The sequence below is a fragment of the Onychomys torridus genome, chromosome 3 (assembly GCF_903995425.1).
Source record: "Onychomys torridus chromosome 3, mOncTor1.1, whole genome shotgun sequence".
Lineage (NCBI taxonomy): Eukaryota > Metazoa > Chordata > Mammalia > Rodentia > Cricetidae > Onychomys > Onychomys torridus.
Genome location: NC_050445.1, coordinates 90,825,271 through 90,847,124, shown reverse-complemented (window position 1 = coordinate 90,847,124; position 21,854 = coordinate 90,825,271). Strand labels below are relative to the sequence as shown.

Below are 21,854 nucleotides of genomic sequence, written 5' to 3'. Positions count from 1 at the left end.
ACTGGCTTGCTCCTCATGGCTTGCTCAGCCTGCTTTCCTATCCAATCCAGGAGCACCTGCTCAGGAGTGGCATCACCTCCAGTGGACTGGGCCCTCCATTATCAATTACTAATCATGAACCCCCCCTCCACGCGCACAAACAGATTTGCCCACAGGCTAGTCTGATGGAAGCAGTTCCTCAACTGACATTTCCTCTTCCCAGATGACTCCAGCCTTTGTCAAGTTGACAAAAAAGCTAACCAGCACAGACATGGAAGAGAAAAACATGCCGAAATTGTTCTTCTGAGCACTGCTGTGGTGATTGGGTCTTTTTCATTTGTGATTCACAAATCTGTTGGTTATTTGTTTAAAATGTACACATCATTTTTATAAATATAAACTTTTAGAAATATTGGGAGTACTTGACAATTTCTGAGTGACAGTTGACAGTATCTTACATTTGATTAGTGATGGGCATTGACCCATCTGAACCCACACCAGCATTAATACCACGATCAAGTTCACTAGCTCAAGGGAACTACCGCCCCCATGAACACACAGTACAACAGTATCAACCATTAGCAAGCACAGGCACACATGTTGGCACACCCTGGGCCCTAACTCAGCCCTTTATCAGTATCTAATCTCTCTTTCCCAATCCATGTCTTCAGTGAGAGCAGCCTCAGTCCATGGACATTTGTTACAGTGCACATCTAAATCTATTTCTACCAAGTTCAAAGCCACACTTGCAATTTTTTGGTTTCATTCCCATCTCCATATTCTGTATAGCATGTCCTTTTTTTAGTGCTTTATCTTCAAAATGTTAGCATCCATACAAAGTCAGATGCTAATTGTCATCATACTCCTGACTTACAGGGGACTCGTGGAATGTATAACTATGGTTCAGATGATATATTTTTGTCTGATTTTTAACATTCACTCTACAACTTAGGTAGTACTTAATCACCAATCTTCCACCCTGCCTACATCTGGTCTTTCCTCACGATCTCACCTTCCTTCTGGGATCACTTGACTCCATCTTAAAGCACATCCTATAAAAGTCTCCTTTAATGGAGATCTTTGGCTGTTAATTCTTTCATTTTCTGTATGTAGTTTAACCAGGAAAGAATACCCAAGCTGACATACCCTCTGCATTTTGAAGGTATTATCTCATTGTGTATTAGCTAGTAATTCTGTTGAGAAATTAACTGTTATAATTATTGCTTCTCATAAAATAATTAATTGGGAGGCTGTGGTGGCTTGAATGTCTCCTATAGACTCAGGTGTTTGAATGCTTGGTCACCTGTTAGCGGCACTGTTTGGGAAGGTTTAGGTGGTGTGGCCTTGCTGGAGAAAGTGTGTTACTAGGCTCTGAAGTTTTAAAGCCACATGCTAGTCCATTTTTGCTTGTGGTTTAAGAGCTAAGTCCTCAGCATTCTGCTTCAGCCTGTGCTGCCATGCTTTCTCACCACGATGAATGGACTCTTACCCCTCTGGAACCACAAATCCAAACCAACCCTTCCTTCTAATAAGTTGCTTTGGCCATGGTGTTTTACCACAGCAATGGCAAAAGTAGTGAATACAGAGGTAATGAGGCTTCCTCAGCTCTCATATACCTGGTTTCTACCTAAGCAACTGAGACCCACTTAGTTCAAACAGCTACATCCTAGGCTAACTAGAAACCAGCAACTAACCTCTAGAAACCGCCCACTACTTAAGCTCACCCAATGAAAAACTGCTCACAGCCAGGCGGGTGGTGGTGCATGCCTTTAATCCTAGCACTCGGGAGGCAGAGGCAGGCGGATCTCTGTGAGTTCGAGGCTAGCCTGGTCTACCAAGCGAGTTCCAGGAAAGGCACAAAGCTACACAGAGAAACCCTGTCTTGAAAAACAAAAACAAACAACAAACAAACAAACCGGCTGAAAAGCTGCCCACAAAGCCCCTCCTAGGGACTTCCCTCTGGAATGATCCAAATATGACTACTGATCGATGCTACACTTTGGCTTGCTCACACTTCTTCCTTACAAGGCCTTCCTTCTGGCAGCCCTTCACCAGGGCCCAGAACTACTGGCGATCTGGAGCCATTTGCTCATGAAGGTATAACAGATGCTTACACACTCGAGCGTACCTCTGCAAGTCAGTTCTTCCTTTCCACCAGGGGTTTCAGGGGTGGAATCAGGTCATCAGGCTTAGGTTCTTTTCTGTTTGGCTCATTGTGTCCCTCAACGTGCAGCCCTTCTTATCCCGTGTGTGTGTGTGTGTGTGTGTGTGTGTGTGTGTGTGTGTGTGTGTGTGTGTGCAGTCTCTTCTGTTGTTGCTGACCCTCCCTATATTCCAGGCTGCCTAGCTTGTGAGCTTCTGGGTGATTCTGTCTTTGCTGCCACCCCACAGTAGGAGTTCTGGGATAACAAATGTGAGTTACCTGGAGCTCTTTACTTGCATTCCTGGGATCAAACCCGGGGTCATCAGGCTTGCTCAGCAAGCACTTTAACAAGCTGAGCCATCTCCCCAGCCCCAGGTATCTTGTTAAAGCAACTTCTGGAGCCTTTTGTTCTTTTTCTCTTAAAGAGAGGCTGCATGTAATACAATTTTTTTTTAAAAAAAGAAGAGGAACATTCTAAATATAGGAGACCTAACCCATGGTGCAGCTTCCTGAGGCATGGCTATGGTGGTTGACTTTTTATTTTTTTTTAAATTTCATCCTGAGGTAAAAATATATGGTTCTAAATGGCCCAGGAAGTTATCACAGAAAACTCTAAACACTCCTACAATGCTCAGCGAGTGCCAGGGGACAGCAGAGGAAAGGGTGACACCGCCTACCTCCCCCAAACCCAGCCTCAGCCAGCTGCTGTAACAAAATGTCCAGGAGATAGCACACCTTCCGGAGAATCTTCACAGAGTGAAAGAATAAATCTATAATCAGACTGGCACACCATGACACTCTACATACAAACTCAGAAGAATGGTTTGTCCTGAGATATGGATGACAAAAATGAAAACAGAGACGTTCTATAACCTACAGAGAGTCCCAGGTTTTAAATCTAAACTGTCACCATAATTACTGCATGGAAAAGAAGTGATGCCGTGTGTTCTGCCAGGCAGCTAATACCTGTGTTAGTCAGCTTTACTGCACTGCAATGCAATACCTGGGGTAATCGACTTAAAAAGAGGAAAGGTTCCTGGCGGGGTGGTGCACACCTTCAATTCTAGCACTTGAAAGGCAGAGGCGGGGAGACCTCTGTGAGTTGCAGGCCAGCCAGAGCTATGTAGTTAGAGTCGGTCTCAACCAAACCAAACTAAACCAACACCATAACAGGCAAAATGAAGAAAAAATTAGTTTGGCCCATAGTTCCAGGCCCTAGTTGGTGGGTCCAGTTGCTGTGGGGCTGTGACAAGGAAGTAGGATCACAGCAGCAATGTGTGCAGATGAAATACATGAGATGGCTCAGCAGTAAGAATACTGTGTTTCCAAAGGACCCAGGTTCAATTCCCAGCACCCACACGGTGGCTCACAACCATCTGTAACTCCAGTTCTAGGGGAACTGATACCTTCTTCTGGCTTCTGTGGGCATTGCATGTATGTGGTACACAGGCATACATGTAGGCAAATAACCCTACACTTAAAATTAAATAAAATCTTTCTTTAAAAGAGAAAACAGAAGTGAGCTAATGCCCTAATAGACACTTCCAAACACTGAAGACCACAGACTTAACTTTCCTGAGGGTCCGCCAGCCCCTAGCAGTACCAGGGAGGGCCAAGAGTTTAACCATGGCATTTGGGAGACAGTCCAGACCTGAACCACAGCGATTGCTACTACAGCTCCCTTGACTGGTCTCACAAAGACTTGAAGCAATTCAAGAGAAAGTGTATCAGGAAAGCCAACACGCAGCAGAGCATCATAAGCACTGACCATCACTTCCCAGAGGAGTCAGCTCCCAATTCACAACTCGACAGTCACTGTGGCCCATCTAACAACCATCTATTACACACTCCATGGCTCAGGAATTCAGACAAGGCACAGTAGGAACAGGGAAGCTGTTTCACCATCCTGGAGCCTCAGACAAGAAGCCTTGAAGACCAGGCATGAACATCCATCTTCATCCACATACCTGGTGCCCAAGGCAGTCTGCTGGCTGAGGCCTCACTCCTCTCTCTGCTGGCCTCTACTGAGGGTCTCCTCACACAGACTACTTTAACTTTGTTGGGCATGGTGGCAACTTCTAGGTACAGTTCACCCCAAAAAGTCAAACAAAAGCGATCTTCTTTCCATGACCTAGCCTTAGATGTCACATCATTCCACCTGTCACACTCCCTCCTCTGAATGTGTAGCTACATATATGTGTGTGTGCACCGTAGTATTGACCTTGTAACAAATGACCCAGAAAGTAATAGTTTAAGACCATAAATGTTTGTCTCAAATAGTTTTAAAAAACTTTTTATTATAACTATTTATTTGTATGTCTGTGCACACGCATGCTACATCATGTGTGCGGAGGTCAGAGGACAATTTGCAGGAGCCAGTTCCCTGTCATGTGGGTCTCAGAGACTGAACTCGGGCTGTAAACCTTCATGGCTAACACCCTTACCTGCTAAGCCATCCTACCAACCTCTTTATATTTTTCCCTCTCTCATATCCGTATGTGTGGTGTGTGTGTGTGTGTATGTATGTGTGTATGTGTGTGTGTGTTGTGTGTGTGGTGTGTGTGTGTGTGTGTGTGTGTGAGTGTGTGTGTGTATGTATGTGTGTATGTGTTGTGTGTGTGTTGTGTGTATGTATGTGTGTATGTGTGTGTGTGTGGTGTGTGTGTGTGTGTGTATGTATGTGTGTATGTGTGTATGTGTGTGTTGTGTGTGTGTTGTGTGTGTATGCAGAGCATAGAGGAACACACCCAGGACCTCATGTACACTCGACAGTGCTCTGCCAGTGTTGCATCCCCAGCCCCCTTCTTACTTTTTGTTCAGAGTCAGTCTCACTAGATTGCCCAGGTTGGCCTTAAACTCACTCTGTAGTCCAGGCAGGACATGGACTCCTGATTCTCCTGCCTCAGTCTCCCATGGAGATGAGATTATAGGCCTGTGCCAAGAAACCAGGCTCAAATCTTTTGTTTTATTTATTGTATTATTATTATTATTGTTGTTATTATTATTATTATTATTATTATTATTATTATTATTATTTTGCTTGTGTGTACGTATATGTACCACATGCATGCCTGGTACCTGTGAGTACAGAAAAAGGGATTGAATCCCCCAAAATTGGAGTTACATGTAGTTGTGGTTCACCATGTGGGTGCTAGGAACCAAACCTGGGTTCTCTGAAAGAGAAGCAAGTGTTACTTGGTTTTTGTTTTGTTTTGTTTTGTTTTGTTTTTCCAAGACAGGGTTTCTCTATGTAGTCCTGGCTGTCCTAGAACTCTCTCTATAGACCATAGACCAGGCTGGCCTCAAACTTACAGAAATCAGTTTGGCTTTGCCTCCCGAGTACTGGGATTAAAGGCGTGCACCACCACTACCCGGCTGGTAAGCAAGTGTTCTTTTTATTTTTTAAGGTTTATTTTTTTTTATGTATGAGTACTCTATCTGCATGTACAACTTTATGCCAGAAGATGGCATCAGATCCCACTAGAGAGTGTTGTGAGCCACCATATGGTTGCTGGAAATTTAACTCAGGATCTCTGGAAGAGCAGCTAGTGCTTTTAACTTCTGAGCCATATCTCCAGCCTACTCAAATAATTTCTTAAGGTCAGGAATCTGTGAGCTGAGACGGTCTGGTTCTGGGTCCCTCCTGAAATTGGGGGTGAGATATGCTAATTTGAAGGTTTAATGGGGATTCTCTGAAGGCTGAGACTGGAGGGTCTGCCTCCTAGCTCATACATGAGCATCTTAGGGGTTTTTTGTTGTTGTTGTTTTTTGTTTTGCTTTGTTTGTTTTTGTTTTTGTTTTTTTGCTGTGAAGAAACACCATGACCATGGCAGCTCTTACAAAGAAAACATTTAATTTAAGCATCAACTTACAGTTTCAGTGGTTCAGTCCATTATCATCATGACAGGGAGCATGGCAGTGTGCAGGCAGATGTGATGCTGGCTACACCTTGACCAGAAGGCAGCAGGAAGTCGACTGTCACACTGAGTGAAGCTTGAGAAAAGAGACCTCAAAGCCCGCCCCTGAAGTGACATACTTTCTCCAACAAGACCATACTTAGTACAACAAGGCTACACCTCCTAAAAGTGCCACTCCCTTTGGGGCCATTTTCTTTCAAACCACCACAACTGTCAAGAAGACTTTATACCTCATCACATGAAAATCTCCATGGACTACTCAGACACAGCAGTGGGCTTCACCCAAGAGAGACAGTGAAATGCCTTTTACAATCTCCTCCCAGGGATGGCGCCTTCCACTCCATCTGATGCTACTGGTACACAGATCTACTCCAGGCTAGTACAAGAGGAATGTATCTGAGGATGTGAACACTCTGGCCATACAGATATGATCATACACATCTCCCTCCCCCCCCCAAAATTCCTAGCCTAATGTGCAGCCCCATGCTCAGCATCCAGCATGCAGGAGATGTCAAATGAACTCTGTGTGATGTGACTAATGTTCACCCATTGCCAGTTTTCCTCCATTCTTGTGCATGAACATTTCTGAGGCCCCTGCAGTTGGATGGTCTGTGGCTGCTTCTGGACAGTTGAAGAGATCTCTGTCAGTGTCACAGAAGGAGCAAAAGGCATAGAGTCCTGATGTTCCAGTCGTCTCCTTCCTAAAGTAGCATCCTGGGAACCCTGACTGGCCAACAATGCTCCAGCAGGTGTAGCTGTGGGAATGAACACTGTCACTGAGTTCCAGATCCAGAGCCAAGGCCATATAGACCAGTTAGGACAGAAGCAGCGGGCATGTGAAGTCTTGAGTGCCATAGGAACCATCACTACCAATGACATGACCTATCCTGAACATCATTTTTCTAAAAACAGCCTGCTAATCCCACGTTGCAGATGGGGAAGAGGAGACCTTCAAAGGCCAAAGGACTAGCCCAAGACCCTGGAACAAGTAAACAGTGAAACAAGTTCTGAATGTGAGTCCTTTGTCTACTGGTTCAGGAAGCTGTATGAATTGTGGTAACTGCCACAGAGACATGAATCAGTTGAGTTTAACCTGACATTTAGTGAGCAAACCAACAAGAACTCTCTGAGTCTTGGTTTTCTCAGTCTGCTATACTTTGAGCTTACAGCCCAACAAGTACATGTGTCAGGAGCCCAGTCCTGAGTGTGGCAATGTTTAAAGGAAGTATCTTAGGTCACTGATTAATGCCCCAAAAGGATCCAGGTAGTTCGTGGAGGGCTCTTGAGCTCAATCTCACAAGACTGTTGTTATAAAAGATCAAATCTCACCACACCCTGGCTTCTCTCTGGATTCCTGTCTGGCAATGTGATGTCTTTTTTCTACACATGTTCTGCTGTAGTAGGGCACCATCTGCCCCACCTCATCAGTCACAAAAGCCTCACAACAACTAAGATGATGCTGAGACCATACCCTTGAACCTCCAGAGCTGTGAGTTAAATGACTTTTCTTTAGAATGTTACCTAGCCTCAGGTATTTTATTATAGTAAAAACAACAACAACAAAACTAACTCAGACAGGGTTACTTTCTGCAGAGAGTTGTGAGGATTAAGAAGAAATCACAAATCATCAGCTGACATAACTACCCTGATCTTTATATTGTCACTGTCCTTTCCCTTACAGCGCCACTTAAGAGCAGCTAACTGGAGCGTTCCTGGTTTTCATTCCCTTGTCCCCCGAGGCATCCCACGAGGCACTGTTCCCGTTGACTCCAAAGCTTTAAGACTCCACGTTCCTGGTGGCATCTGGAGGCGACTGTTCCCTTCAGAAACATAACATATCCTCTAGTCTTCTGTCGTTAGTCTTTCTCTGCCCGATACATTGTTCTTGGCATTCCTCACAAGCTCCGCTAGCCTGATGACCGGACGCAGCACTGTTGACTCAGTCAGCAGAAACAAAACAAAGTAGGTTCCCTCTTTGCCAGAATCCAAAACCTCAGTACAAGATAAAACATCCAAGGCAAACAAAGCTTGGCCTGCCGAGGTCGGACAGGACCTCTACTGAGGGAACTGGCCTTTCTGTAGCTCTTCTGGATGGGTCAAAACTCGGAAAGGGAAGAGCCAAGTTAACCGAGACCCAGCTGCATAACAAAATCTCCACAGTTGCCAAAAAGGAGGTGAGGGGTGGCAGAGCACTGGCCCAGATCAAGAGTGACATGGCCTCACAGCAGAGAATCCATAAGAGCACTGCCCTGATCTATATATGTACATGAGTATGAACAGACATGTGGGTCTACATACAGAAACATACACTGACCTCTGTGTGAAAAGGAAAACATGGGGTTGGGGATTTAGCTCAGTGGTAGAGCGCTTGCCTAGCAAGTGCAAGGCCCTGGGTTCGGTCCTCAGCTCTGGAAAAAAAAAAAAAAGGAAAACATCTCCACCAAATCATTAGCTCTGACATCTCTTACATGAGACTGGAGGGTAGCCTTTTATCCTCTACATAATTTGGATTTATTTTATTGAACCTGCTACTTGTTGTTTAAAATTCTCTCAATCAATACATAAAAATAAGCAATTTGCCCCAGGAAGGTGGACAGTTCTAATTACCCAACACAGACTGAGCACCATGTCATATGCTCACATGCTCCCAATATGTCTGAGAGGAGCACATGATTGGCCCAAATTTGAAGAAGTCTTGTGTGTGGTGTGTGTGAATTTGGGCATAACACTCATGCCAGGGAGTACCTATGGAGGTTGATGGACAACCTTGGGTGCTGGTCCTCCCCTTGCATCCTGTTTGAGGTAGGGTCTGTTGTTTGCAGCTGCACAAGTCTGGTTAGCCAGCCCATGAGCTTCTGTAGATTCTCCTGTCTCTACTCCCCACCTCACCTTAGGGCTGCTGGGATTACAGACACATGCTACCATGGGCTATGGAGACCCAAACAGAAATTCTCAAATGCTTGCTCAGCAAGCGCTTTAGAAACTGAGCCGTCTCTCCAGCCCATCTCTGAATCACACAAAGGAAAGCAAAGCCACCCTCCTTGGAGCCAAGGATCCAAGGTCCTCCCACTGAGCACGCAGCCAGCCCCAGCTGTGGCCTGCACTGTCAGCTCCTCCAGTGTGGTCCTAATGGCCCTCCCATAAACACGGTGCCACAGCAATTCACCCTGCTTCACCTGTTTATCAAACTCGGGCTTCAGAGCATCCTCCGTGAAGATGTGAAAACACATCTTCCTGTGGCTGAAGAGGACGGCTGACTTGAGCATGACCAGCGTCTCCTCCAACCGATTGCCGCAGGCCACCACAGCCAGGTGAATCCAGAGCTCGGGCGGCACCAAGTGCAAACTCCTAATTTCCCCAGGCCTCCTAGAAAGAAGAAAAACAAGCCGAACTTTAAAAAAAAAAAGCCCCACAGAATGGTTGGAACATTTCAAAACACGAACAGGCACAATCTGTTATGTTTTATAAAGTGATAAGCATTTTGACAATTCCTGCTTGTAGAAACAAATGCCATTTATTCCCATATTTATCCTGGCCATCGTGAGATGAGTCACTGTTTGGATGGCTATAGGTGTCTGGGACTTTTTCTGCCAGCACTCAGCTGTCTAGTGCCTGCTGGCTGCCTACAGGGCTGTGTTTGGAAATATCATTTCCAAACTCCGACAGCTGACTGGGGGCTGTGGGGTTCCCACTAGCACGGGGCCATGGAAATTAGATTCGATGCAACTTGAACAGGAGAAGGGTGAGTTGTGGCTTTCCCATGTGAACCTCGAAACGTGATACTCCCGTCATCTGGAGGTTTTTAGTTTGCGGTGGAATGCGTGACTGCTGGATGGGAGAAAGGCCGTGCAATCGCAAGCGGTGAGGGAAGGGAACAGCCTACATGTCCCCACGCTCATCGTGTCCCAGGGCAGTCTTGAAGGAACAGGTGTTAATCCTAACTGTCTGGCCAAGGAGGGGTGAGGTGGTGGGTACGAGACTCCTCCTAATAAGAAGCAGGAAGTGGGGAGGCGGGCAAACCTGCGAACATCAAGGTATCCAATACTGACTGAACAGCTGGGAGGGGAAATGGGATCCAAGAGTCTAGGATCATCATCCAGCTATTTCCTAGGAATAAAGATTGGTCCCAGCCAGGGAGATGAAGCCAAGCCTCAAAAGCTCCACTGAGAAACATTTGCAGGCAAGCTGGAAGAAGTTAGGCTGAAAAAGGTGCCCTGAGACAAATGAAAGCAATTTACTCGCAAAAAGATTTGGAGAGCAGGGGAACTTGGATGTCAAATGCCACCTTCCTTCCAAAAACCTTCCAGTTCACTCTACAGGCTGCCCCCACCCCCATCCTCCCACCCCACCCACCCTGGCGAACTTGCAGGCTCCTTCCAGATTGCTTTCAACAAGAGGGAAGTCAAAGTTGTGGGTGGAGCATCCTGGACCGCGTCCCAGTTTGATTACTTAAGAGCAAGCTTGGCAGAAGCATGGCCTGGTGGCTCAGGCCAGGCTAGATGCAGCCCATTCTTGGATTTCACTAACTTCAGGAGTCACGGGGAAAGACGGTGTCTTTGTGGATCGGCCACTTTTCTTCATTCCCTCTGTTTTCTTCAGATGTGGCCACTGACTTCTCTCCCCTAGCACCATGACAGCCCTCTAGGAGGTCTGTCCATCTTAGCTTTACCTTTAGTCCCCAACCTAATGTGCAGTCCTCATTGGTGGTGGGGGTGGGGGTGAGGGGAAGGGGGGAGGGAGAGGTTGGGGGGGGGGGGGAGGTGGGGAGGCGTGGTTCCAAGATGTCAGTCTTGCTAGTTTTCCAATCCGAATCGTGTGAGGTTTGCCTGCCTTGAAGATCAAGCACAAACTGCCAATTAGGAATCCTAACTACATCTCAGCGGCCACCAATACAGCCTACCTGAATGGACGGTCACTCAGTCACACACTTCTGTTTCCATTTATGGTTTTATTCCAGTCCATGCAGTGTATTTTTAGGTGTCCTGGCTGGTTGTGTGTGTCCACTTGACACAAGCTAGAGTCATCAGAGGGGAAGGAGCCTCGGTTGAGGAAATGCCTCCAGGAGATCCAGATGTAAGGCATTTTCTCAGTTAGTGATCAATGGGAGGGGGGCAGCCCATGGTGGGTGGTGCCATCCCTGGGCTGGTGCTCCTGGGTTCTGTAAGAAAGCAGGCTGAGCAAGCCAGTAAGCAGTTCCCCTCCATGATCTCTGCATCCGCTCCTGCCTCTGGGATCCTGCCCTGTTTGAGTTCCTGTCCTGACTTCCTTCAGTGATGAAGAGCAATGCTGAAGTGTGAGCCAAATAAACCCTCTCCCCCCCAGCTTGCCTTTTGGTCACGGTGTTTTGTTGTGGCAATAGAAACTGAAGACACTAGAACTTGACACGGAAGCATTCATTCAATTCACTCATTCCTACTTTCTCTCCAAAATGTTCTCTCTTTGATCTTTCCTAGCCACCGCCCATTCCTTTATGGATGAATCTTTACTAAAAGGCCTGCTACGTGTGAGAGAACATTCTAGAATAGGGGTGAACAAAGCAAAGATGCAGAAGTCACCTCCTGCGGAGGACAAGGGGCGAAGAGAAATCACACTGACAAGGTGGCAGGGCCCAGTTTGTGTCGTGCTTGCTCTGAAAGCACGAGGACCTTGATTTGATCCCCAGAACCCACGTCTAAAAAATGAAAGCCAGGCAGTAATGCCCCCTTCTAGTCCCAGCACTGGGGAGGCAAGACAGGTGGTCCCTGGGGCTCAGCAGCAGCCAGAATGGCCCATTTGTTGAGTTCCAGATGAGCAAGAAACAGTCTTGGAAAAAAAAAAAAAAGTTGGATGGAGCCTGAGCAACAACACCCATGCTTGTCTTTTGGCTTCCACGCACACACGGCTCATACATACATGAACACACACTGTGGGAGGGACAGCACCAAAGCATTTTGCAGAAAAAGTCAAAAAGTTGGGGCTCGAGAGATGGAATTCTCCCAGCATCCCCCATGGCAGCTCACAACTGTCTGCAACTCCAAGATCTGACCCCTCACACAGACATAGATGCAGGCGAAACACCAACGCACATGTAGTAAAAACAATGTTTTTAAAAAGTGAAAAGGGTTATGACAGACAATGGGAAAGGGTTGCCGACAGGGTGGGAGCCCATCAGTGCTGGATGACCCTGCAGTGTGACACCCGGCAAGTAAGACAGGCCTCCCTGACAAGAAATTCACCAGTGGCTTCAGGGCATGAATACAGAGCATCCCTAGCGGACTATGGCAAAGGAAAAACTAAATCAGGATGAGCCTGAAAACTAGGAGGACCCCACCCCTCATGACCCCCATGCCTGCTGGTCTTCCTGTCTGTATTTCATGGAGGTGTCATCCCACTACTAAAACCAATTTCCCACTAGGTAACTCATGTGGATGGGAGGAAAAGCCACGTGAACAACAATAAGATGATGACCCAAACATGATTAAGGCACCAGCTACAGGGCCCATAATGCTCTGGGGCTTCTGAGATGTTTCTTCTCAGTTTGTGTCCCTGGAGCCACCACATGGTGCAAGGAATGAACCAAACTCCTAAACTCCTGCAAGCTGCCCTCTTACCACCACATATGTGTCATGATGCACACGTATGCACACACACTCATGAACACTCATGGACACACATACACACACACACAGACACACACACACACACTCTTATAAAAAATGCAATAGACCCAATATGAACAGCTGGCTAAAATATGCCATGTATTTGGGAACATGAGTTTGTTACAGAGGTCATGGTAAGTGGGGCTGGAATATAGTACGCTGGTAAGGCACCTGCCTAGTGTGTAAGAGACGGTCCATTCCATCCTCAGAACTGATATATGAACACCTTCCCCACTCAGACAGCTCTGTTGGGTACCCAACAGTGGACACTGGCCCAAACTCTAAAGAGATAATTGGCAAGTTAGCAGGTATGAAGATGGACACACACCCTGTCCTTCCACACAGATTCCGACATGAAAAACCTGCAGAAACTCTTCCATGTTTGCACAATCCCATGCTAGAGCATGCTGCTGTGGATGACTGATTGATAAATAAAGTGCTGATTGGCCAGTAACCAGGCAGGAAGTATGTATAGGTGGGACAAGGAGAGAGGAGAATTCTGGGAAGTGGAAGGCTGAGGCAGAGAGATGCTGCCAGTCACTGCCATGAGAAGCATGATGTAAGATACCGGTAAGCCACAAGCCATACAGTTTATAAGTAATATACGTCTCTGTGTGTTTGCTTGGATCTGAGTGGCTGCGGGACTAGCGGGTGAGAGAGATTTGTCCTGACTGTGGGCCAGGAAGGACCAGGAAAACTTCAGCTACAGCATGCAGAACAGTTCTGTTTAAAAAACAAACTAATGACTGTGCAAAGAAAAAAAAATCACCAACATATTTGCCATGGTGAGAGTGTGGAAGACCATATTGCTGTGATAAAGAGTGAACCGGACTGGTGTGCTGCAACATCAGGTCTAAGAGGAGATAAGGAAGTTTGTAAGGACTTCAATAGAGTAACCACATCCAGATTTCAACACAAGAAAGAGTGCTGTCATAACAGAACGCCACCTATTCCTGGGACATGAAATGAATTCTGGGGGTTAAAGCACCAGAGCTACTAGTGTCTATTTTCACAAAAGAGACCATTCTCTCATGTTCTCGGTCCTATTGGAACCTTTCAGATCTAAAAACTGCAATGTTAATACCCAAGAGAAAAGTCATGATCATGTGTAGGCTGATCACCACAATCAGTGTGCTGCCATTTTGTTTGTTACCTGTTTTTGTTTTAAAATAAACCATTTTGCCCTTAAATAAAAGAAAGAAAGAGCAGATATATATGGAATAAAAGTACATTATACCAACAAGAATGAAGGTAATCTAATACAGGATGGTAGTTATTTTTGGAGGCTGACTAAAAGTTGTATTTCTTTTCTTCCACAGATAAATTTATTTTTATTTATGTTAATGTGTGTGTGTGTGTGTGTGTGTGTGTGTGTGTGTGTGTGTGTACACATTCCAGCAAAGGCCAGAACAGAGTGTTGATACTCTGGAGCTGGGGTTGCAGGCAGTTGTGAGTCACCTGATATGAGTGTCATGAACTGAACTCTGGTCCTCTGCAAGAGCAGCATACCCACAATCTCAAAGGTGGAGCCATCTCTCAGTCCTGAAACTTGCAGTTCTTAAGTTGAGTGTTGAATGTACAGAAATTCTTTTCATTATCTGCATTTGTGTGTGTGTGCCTTCCAAACTGATGAACAAATACTTTTTCCACCAAGAAAAGTGTGTAGAGCAGGGATGTACTCAGTGGTAGAGTACTTGGCGGCATGCTGAGGCTCTGGCTCTTACCCCTCAGCACCAAACCCAAAAGAAGGGAAGGCAAACTCCCACTTTCCAAGGCAGAGCAAACCACCTCTTCCCTCCTCCGGAGGCTCCAGTGTTTTGGCCTGTGCAGTGCAGAAAACAAGGACTAGGCATGCATAATTCATGGTATCCGGTAACAGGTAATGAAAAGCCACTTCTGGTGCCAGGTCCAGCGCCAGTGGTCGGGATTTAATGAGACCTTCGCTGGCCCCACTGCTCCCTCTCACATTACATTACAAACCTCAGGCTCTGGATCCTGGGCAGCCTCAGTGTGCTGTCACATGAATAATGAAGCGTGGGGGTGCTACAATGGTGTACCTTTCACCAGCCCCTACCTACAGCACACCCAGCATCTCTCAAATGTCCCCCCACAATCTGCAAGGATCTGAGGAGCTCTGTCCAGGAAACTGGAACTTCTTAACCCCTCAGGGCTCTGGGCTTGGCCAGATGTAGGGTGGTAACTAGGCTCTGGCTTGTTTTATAAAAAGCAACTGCAGTAGACATTTGCTGTTTGGAACTTACGTTGTATGTAGGTGGATGTTTGCACAAGTGCACATGCACAAAGGTGCATCATTTGCAGGTTCATGCGCACACGTGTGAGCGGTGTGTGTGGAGGCCAGGGGACATCTTCAGTGTTGTTCCTCTGAGACAGTCCAGCCAGTTTTCATTGTTGTTGTTGTTGTTTGTTTTTTGAGTCAAGGTTTTGTTGCACAGGCTGGCCCAGAGCTCATTATGTAGCTAAGACTAGTCTTGAACTCCTGATCATCTGATGCCCAATTGCTGGGACTTTAGACATGACTACTGCACTCTGCCTGCATTCATCCTCTGAAATACCCACTGAGTCACCTTTCCTGGTCACCCTCTCCCACAACTCTGACCCACACCTCCCATCATGCCTCTGGCTGTAACTGGAAGAAATCGCTTATACCACAAACAGTAGGAGATTCTCTGCCTGGCAAGCATACTCATCTGCTGTTTGTTATCAGGTAAACACACACACACACACACACACACACACACACACACACACACACACACACACACTCTAATGCCACAGTCTTGGGGAACTCATGGAGGCTACTTACTAACACACATGCATCACACAAAAAACCCTCAGACAGGCCAGGATGCTTTCAATGACATTTTACCTTTGTCCATATGCTGGGAACACCTGCCTACCTCAGCCCTTGCCTCGATGAAATCAAAGATGTCTTGGGAGGGCAACACATTCTCATGGTGCATGTCTCACCCGGGAGAGGAAGCAGGATGCTCCTGGCTCCTCGTGGCCATCTCCAGACACAGGCATGTGCCTGCATCCCATGGGTGAAGGACACTGAGAAGCTCTCCTGCACTTCCCCTCTCCTCTTGGGATCACTCATCTACTTCCAGGTCACTCCTCACTCAGTGGAGCTTAGTTCCAGATCACAGTGTTTCTGCCCAGCCAGGTGCCCAACATCAGTGTTGGGGACTCCAGCCTCCTGACCCTCCAGCATTGTGCCCTCCACATACTCATCTTTATCTTCTTCTCCCTGAGACACCCAACAATAATTCTGTTCTCCAGCCTGGAATGTCCTACCTAGCACTTTGCCTGGCTGCCTCCTTCATGGGAGAAAGGCCAGGAGTGTTGGCATTTTTCTTTTCTATCATGGATCTGAGTGTCTTCTCTCAAGTTCACCAAAGCTGATGACTACATATTTCAATGTGATTTATACCATATATTCAATATATTACAGAAGACAGTATAAATAAACAAACATTTATCCTTAGGAAAATGATGAAAATAGTGTACCTTTGAAGCTGAAAACCATCAAACACAGTCTATTAAAATACTTGAGCTGGCAAGAAGGTTCAAGTCTGATGCCCTAAATTTGATCCCTGGACCCACACAGTAGAAGGAAATATGGACTCCTGCAAGTTATCTCCTGACCTTCCCACATACATCATGACGTACATGGACTGTGCCTCCCAAATAAGTAATTAAAATATTAAAAATTATATAAAATATTGAAGTTGTCAGATGAAAACTTCTTGCGTTTTTTACTTGCATTTTTCATTTTGTAATCAGGTCTTTATTCAATTAAATGCATACTTTTTTCTACAGCTGCTTGATAGCATGCCTCGTGTGTGTGTGTGTGTGTGTGTGTGTGTGTGTGTGTGTGTGTGTGTGTTTATACATACACATTGTAGTCCTGTCTGGCCTGGAACTTACTATGTAGACCAGGCTAGCCCCACACTCACAAAGATCCACCTGCCTCTGGCACCTAAGAGCCTGGATTAGAGCATGTGGCACCATACCCAGCATGCATATAATTTTAATTGCTATTTTTACTTGATGCTTTCATTTTTCTTGTCCTTTTTTAAGTCTGCATAACCATTGTTTTTAATGGCTATCTACTATTCCATGCAAGGAAACACCATTACCTATAATCATTTTTATCATTGGTTCTTTCTAATTCTTCGATCGGTTCAAAAACTTGCAGCAAGCAGCTATAGCCAGTAGCTTTTTCTTCTTCTGCACTATTTCTTTAGACTGCATTCTTAGAAATGGAAGTTCTGGCCGGGTGGTGGTAGCACACGCCTTTAATTTCAGCACTTGGAAGGTAGAGCCAGGCAGATCTCTGTGAGTTCGAGGCCAGCCTGGGCTACCAAGTGAGTTCCAGGAAAGGCGCAAAGCTACACAGAGAAACCCTGTCTTGAAAAACAAAAACAAAAACAAAAAAAAGAAAGAAATGGAAGTTTATATGGACCACCTTATTAGTCTTAGTGTTGCTAGCTTCTCAAATCTATCCAAGGCCTTCTTGAGAAGATTAACAAAACAAGCAGGACTGCTGAGCCACCTTGAGGCACTCGTGAAATGGGATCATGGAGCTGATGGCTTACATAACTGCTTCCCAGTTCACTGGGGTGAAGGACAGTGCTGTGTCAAGTCACCATGGCACAAGCTTCCCATTCCCAGCCCTTTTCTAGCAATGTCAATGACAAAGTCTCAGTCTCGTGCTGATACGCCTTGAACGCTATTCTAATATTGCTTACTGCCCCTTCCTTCAGTAGATAGGAGAACCTCAGCCGAACCTCAGGAGGGATGAGGACCAGGCCGAAAACCAACAACAGCAGTTTGTTCTCTCTGTCAACCTGTGTGATTACAACCATTCCTGGTACTAGCATCGGGGAATTTTTTTTCAAGACAGGGTTTCTCTGTGTAGCCCTGGCTGTCCTGGAACTCACTCTGTAGACCAGGCTAGACTCAAACTCACAGTAATCCCTGACTCTGCCTCCCATGCCACCAATGTCCAGCATTGTGGGGTATTTTGAAAGAGAGAGACAAAAAGAGATAGACAGACAGACAGGCAGGCAGACAGAGAGACAGAGAGAGAAAGACAAATCCAGGAGGCTGAGGCAAGAGGATCTTGAGTCTGAGGCTAGCCTTGGTGGTATAGTGAGTTCAAGCCAATCTGGACTACACAGAAACCCTGTCTCTAAATATGGGTCAGTGGCACACTGCTAATCTGACTTGTGCAGAGTGTTGGATTTGATCCCTAGCACCACAAAAATGAATCAAGGTACTTAGAGAACTGGGGCCCTCCAGCACAGCTGGTGGCGTCAGAAACTACGATGGACACACTGGAAAACTGGAAGGTCCTGAAAATGCTAAATACAGAGTCCACCACCTGACTCAGCAATTTCCCTCATGGATATGGACATTGAAAACATATGCCTGCACAAAATCCGTACACCAGTGTCCACACAAGCACTAATCATGATCACCAAGCCCACCCTAAATATTCTTCATTGATGAATGCTCATGCAAAATGAGCTGGAGAGATGGCTCAGAGGTTAAGAGCACTGACTGCTCTTTCAGAGGTCCTGAGTTCAATTCCCAGCAACCATATGGTGGCTCACAACCATCTGTAATGAGATCTGGCGCCCTCTTCTGGCCTGCAGTCATACATGCTGATTCATAATAAATAAATCTTTTTAAAAAATGTGGTGAGCTATACAACGAAATATTATTTTGCAATAAAAAGGAATGAGTATCGATACATGCTAGAACATGTGTGGAAACAGAAAACAGCCAGCTGTGAGGATAACTTAGTGGATATAGTTTCCTTCGTGGGTGATGAATATGTTCTTTAATTAAACAGGGGTGGTGGTTGCACAATTTTATAAATACACTAAAAATCATGACAATATATATGTGTCTACAAGTACGGGGATTAAACTGTAGCACTGCTGTTATTAATAAACAGATGCACTCAAATTTATCACATAGATTTTTGTAGAAAAAAATTTAAAGCTGGCCATGGTGGTGCAGCAATAACATTTGTGGCATGAGTGAGCCTGGAAATCACTGCCCCCATTGTCCAGGCTCCAGCCTCCACACACTGCATGAAAAATGATCCTTAGAACCCCAGAGGCAGCTCAGGAGGGAGCTGAGGCTCCCACAACTCCCCTGCCTGCTGTCTGAGACAAGCGGCTCCTTAATCGCTTCCAAGTCTCAAGTGTGTGACTTAATTAAACTTCCATTTGTGGAGTGTATAAATAATGGAAAACGGCATTTATGTGTAGTGCTGTTTACTCTGCAGCCTATTACTAAGAAACACACTGAATTATTAAAGTGGGTAATTGGTTCAGTTCGGGCCCTCTTCTCTGATGTCACCTCTCTTACCAGAGTTCCCCTTAACTGACAAGCAGAATTAACTCAGGCAAGCCTGATGCTGTGATATGGCCAGGGGAAGCAGCCAGCAAGATCACACTTCTTTAACACACAGCCCCAGACTGGCAGCAAGGAGCCTTCCCCGGGGAAGGAACCACAGAAGTGCCCTGAAGAAGACAATGGCTAAGACGCTGATTCTGCTCACTGTAGGCAAGAGGGCTTGAGAAGTGTTTCTCTACTGCAGTGCTTTGCTGAACCCATTTGGCTATCTGAATGTGAGAGAAGGATGTGAAGAAGCCAGAAGGGCAGGTGAAGAAATGGAGACACACACACACACACACACACACACACACACACACACACACACACGTCCCTGGAAAGGCAATCAGCTGATGTGGAATTCTATCCAAATCACATATGGGCAGTGACAGTCACTCACAAATGTTCTTGAAAAACCACAAATTTTAGTTGTGTATGTGTACATGTGTGTGTGAACGCACACACATCCATGTGCATGTGCGTGGAGAGGCCAAAGGACCACCTCAAAATGTCATTCTTCCTTAGGAGTTATCTTATTTTTTGAAATAGGGTCTCTCACTGGAACATGGAGCTTGCCAATTCAGCTAGGCTGACCAGCAAACAAACCCCAGTGTCTATCTACCTGTTGTCTCTCCCTCCCTAGTGCTGGGATTTCAAGTGTGTGTTTTTCACATGGTCGCTGGGGATGGACCTTGGGTCTTCTTCCTAATGCAGCTAGGATTTACTGATGGAGCCGTCTCCTCAGCCCTAATCCACGCACTTTAGAAACATGAATGGACACAAAACGCTTACCCACTGAAGCTGTGATCAGATCTTTCACTTGGAAGGCAGACACAACACTGAGAGAACTTTACTTACACTTAAATCACTTTTAATGACCCGTGGTTTGGAGTCAAATCAAGTATCATTAATCTTTCAAGACAGCCAAGCTGACAGCTTGCCTTGGAGTCGTGGTATAATATGAATAATGTCAAAGGCATGCCAAAAACCTGTCGTGGGGGGCTTAATAAAATTATTTGATAAACGCATTAATTATGAACAGTACATTTTAAATTTGGTTCATGGTATCCGAAACATGGCTGAGTTCCTAAACAAAGTCTAGGGCTAATGTAGTGTAGGTGTCTGATGTCTAAAGTGAGCAGCCATGTCCGTGTGGGGATGTGTGTGCCATTTGCTTTCTGTCATTTCTGCACACACATACACATGCTGTGTGATTAGTGAAGGAATGAGACCCAGGGAACACACTTAAGAGGCCAGGCTCCCCTTCACACTTTTTGGTGGCTTAGCCCAACAGAAATCATTCTCTCGTGCTGATGGGAGATATAATCAAGGTATGGGTAGGGCCAAGCTTCCTCCAAAGGGCAAAGGGAAGACTCCTCCCCAGGCTCTCTCTAACTTCGGGGTCCCAGCAATGCTCAGAGGTCCTGTCGGTGTAGCCATAACACTTCAACTGTCACTGTGCCTGGTACACTTCCCCGTATAGCTCTTTGGTCTTAAGTCTCTTCCCTCCCTCAATTCTTCATCTCTTCTTTTAATTTTATTTTAATTAATTAATTTATTGCTTTTGGGATAGACTTGCCTTGTAGCCCAGGCTGTCTCCAAACCCGTAATCCTCCTGTCTCAGCTTCCTGGGTGTTGGGATTACAGACATGTAGCAGTGCACCCAGCCTATGCATGTCACTTGTCCTTTCTTCTTGTAAGGATGCCAACCCTCAGACTTAGGCCTCCCCCAAGTCTAATGTCTTCTTGAGATCCTTAGCTGGCTGAATCTGTAAGGACATTTCTAAACGATGAATGCACAGTCTGCAGCAGGTCCAGGTGGTGGAGGCATGCTTCGGATTACTATACTAAGCCTGCTACACAAGTGAGTTAGAAAAAGCTTCCATCAGGGCTCCTGGGGTATGCTGGACTACAGTCCAGGACTCACGGCCTTCTCGGGTGCCCCTGTGTGGGGCATGATTCCCACAACACACCTAACCAATGTTCTGCCATCACTTAACATCTTTCGTTTTGTGTTTCTTTTTCTTTTTCTTTTTTTTTTTTTTTCTAATTTTTCTAATTTTTTTTTTTTTTTTTTTCAAAATTCCGTGCTGGTGCCTTGACTGACACTCACTTCTCACTTCACCTTTTTGCCTTGGGATTGTTCCTGACACAGGACATTAGATCTCTCCACCCTCTCTTCTTTGCAAAGTACGATGTTGTTGGGATCCTTAAACTATGAACCAGCAGAGTGAGCCTGAAACAAATGGCCCTTGATGTGGGAGGAGGAGAATCGGAACATTTTAGCTCAGCCCCTGGAAAAGAGTAAGAGCTCCCACCTCGAGTGGGAGGTGAAGGAGAAATGGCCTCTCCAGGAACTTCCCATCCTCCATACTTCAGGTCAATGACCAGATGTTCATATTTATGGTCATTTATAAACTTTTAGTGTGTGTGGGGGGGGATTTTGTTCTTTTTTTTTTTTTTTTTCAAATTATACAAGTAGCCAGGTGGTGGTGGCACACGCCTTTTATCCCAGCACTCGGGAGGCAGAGCCAGGCGGATCTCTGTGAGTTCGAGGCCAGCCTGAGCTACCAAGTGAGTTCTAGGAAAGGCACAAAGCTACACAGAGAAACCCTGTCTTGAAAAAGCCAAGAATTAAAAAAAAAAATTACACAAGTAATTGTTGAGTAGTGATTTCCTCCAAGCTGAAACTTTCTATGCTGGAGGGAGGCTGTGAAGACCCAAAATGTAGGGGCTAGAGAGATG

General features: G+C 45.8%; 1 protein-coding gene across 1 annotated transcript in view; it reads right to left on the bottom strand.

Moving 5' to 3' along the window:
* The window catches only part of Gxylt2 (glucoside xylosyltransferase 2), a 91,690-nt gene that overhangs the window by 55,708 nt on the left and 14,128 nt on the right, over positions 1-21,854 (bottom strand). Inside the window, exon 2 of the mRNA XM_036182782.1 lies at positions 9,216-9,405. Within this exon, the coding sequence (XP_036038675.1) occupies positions 9,216-9,405 (190 nt within the window). The remainder of the gene's footprint in view (positions 1-9,215; positions 9,406-21,854) is intronic.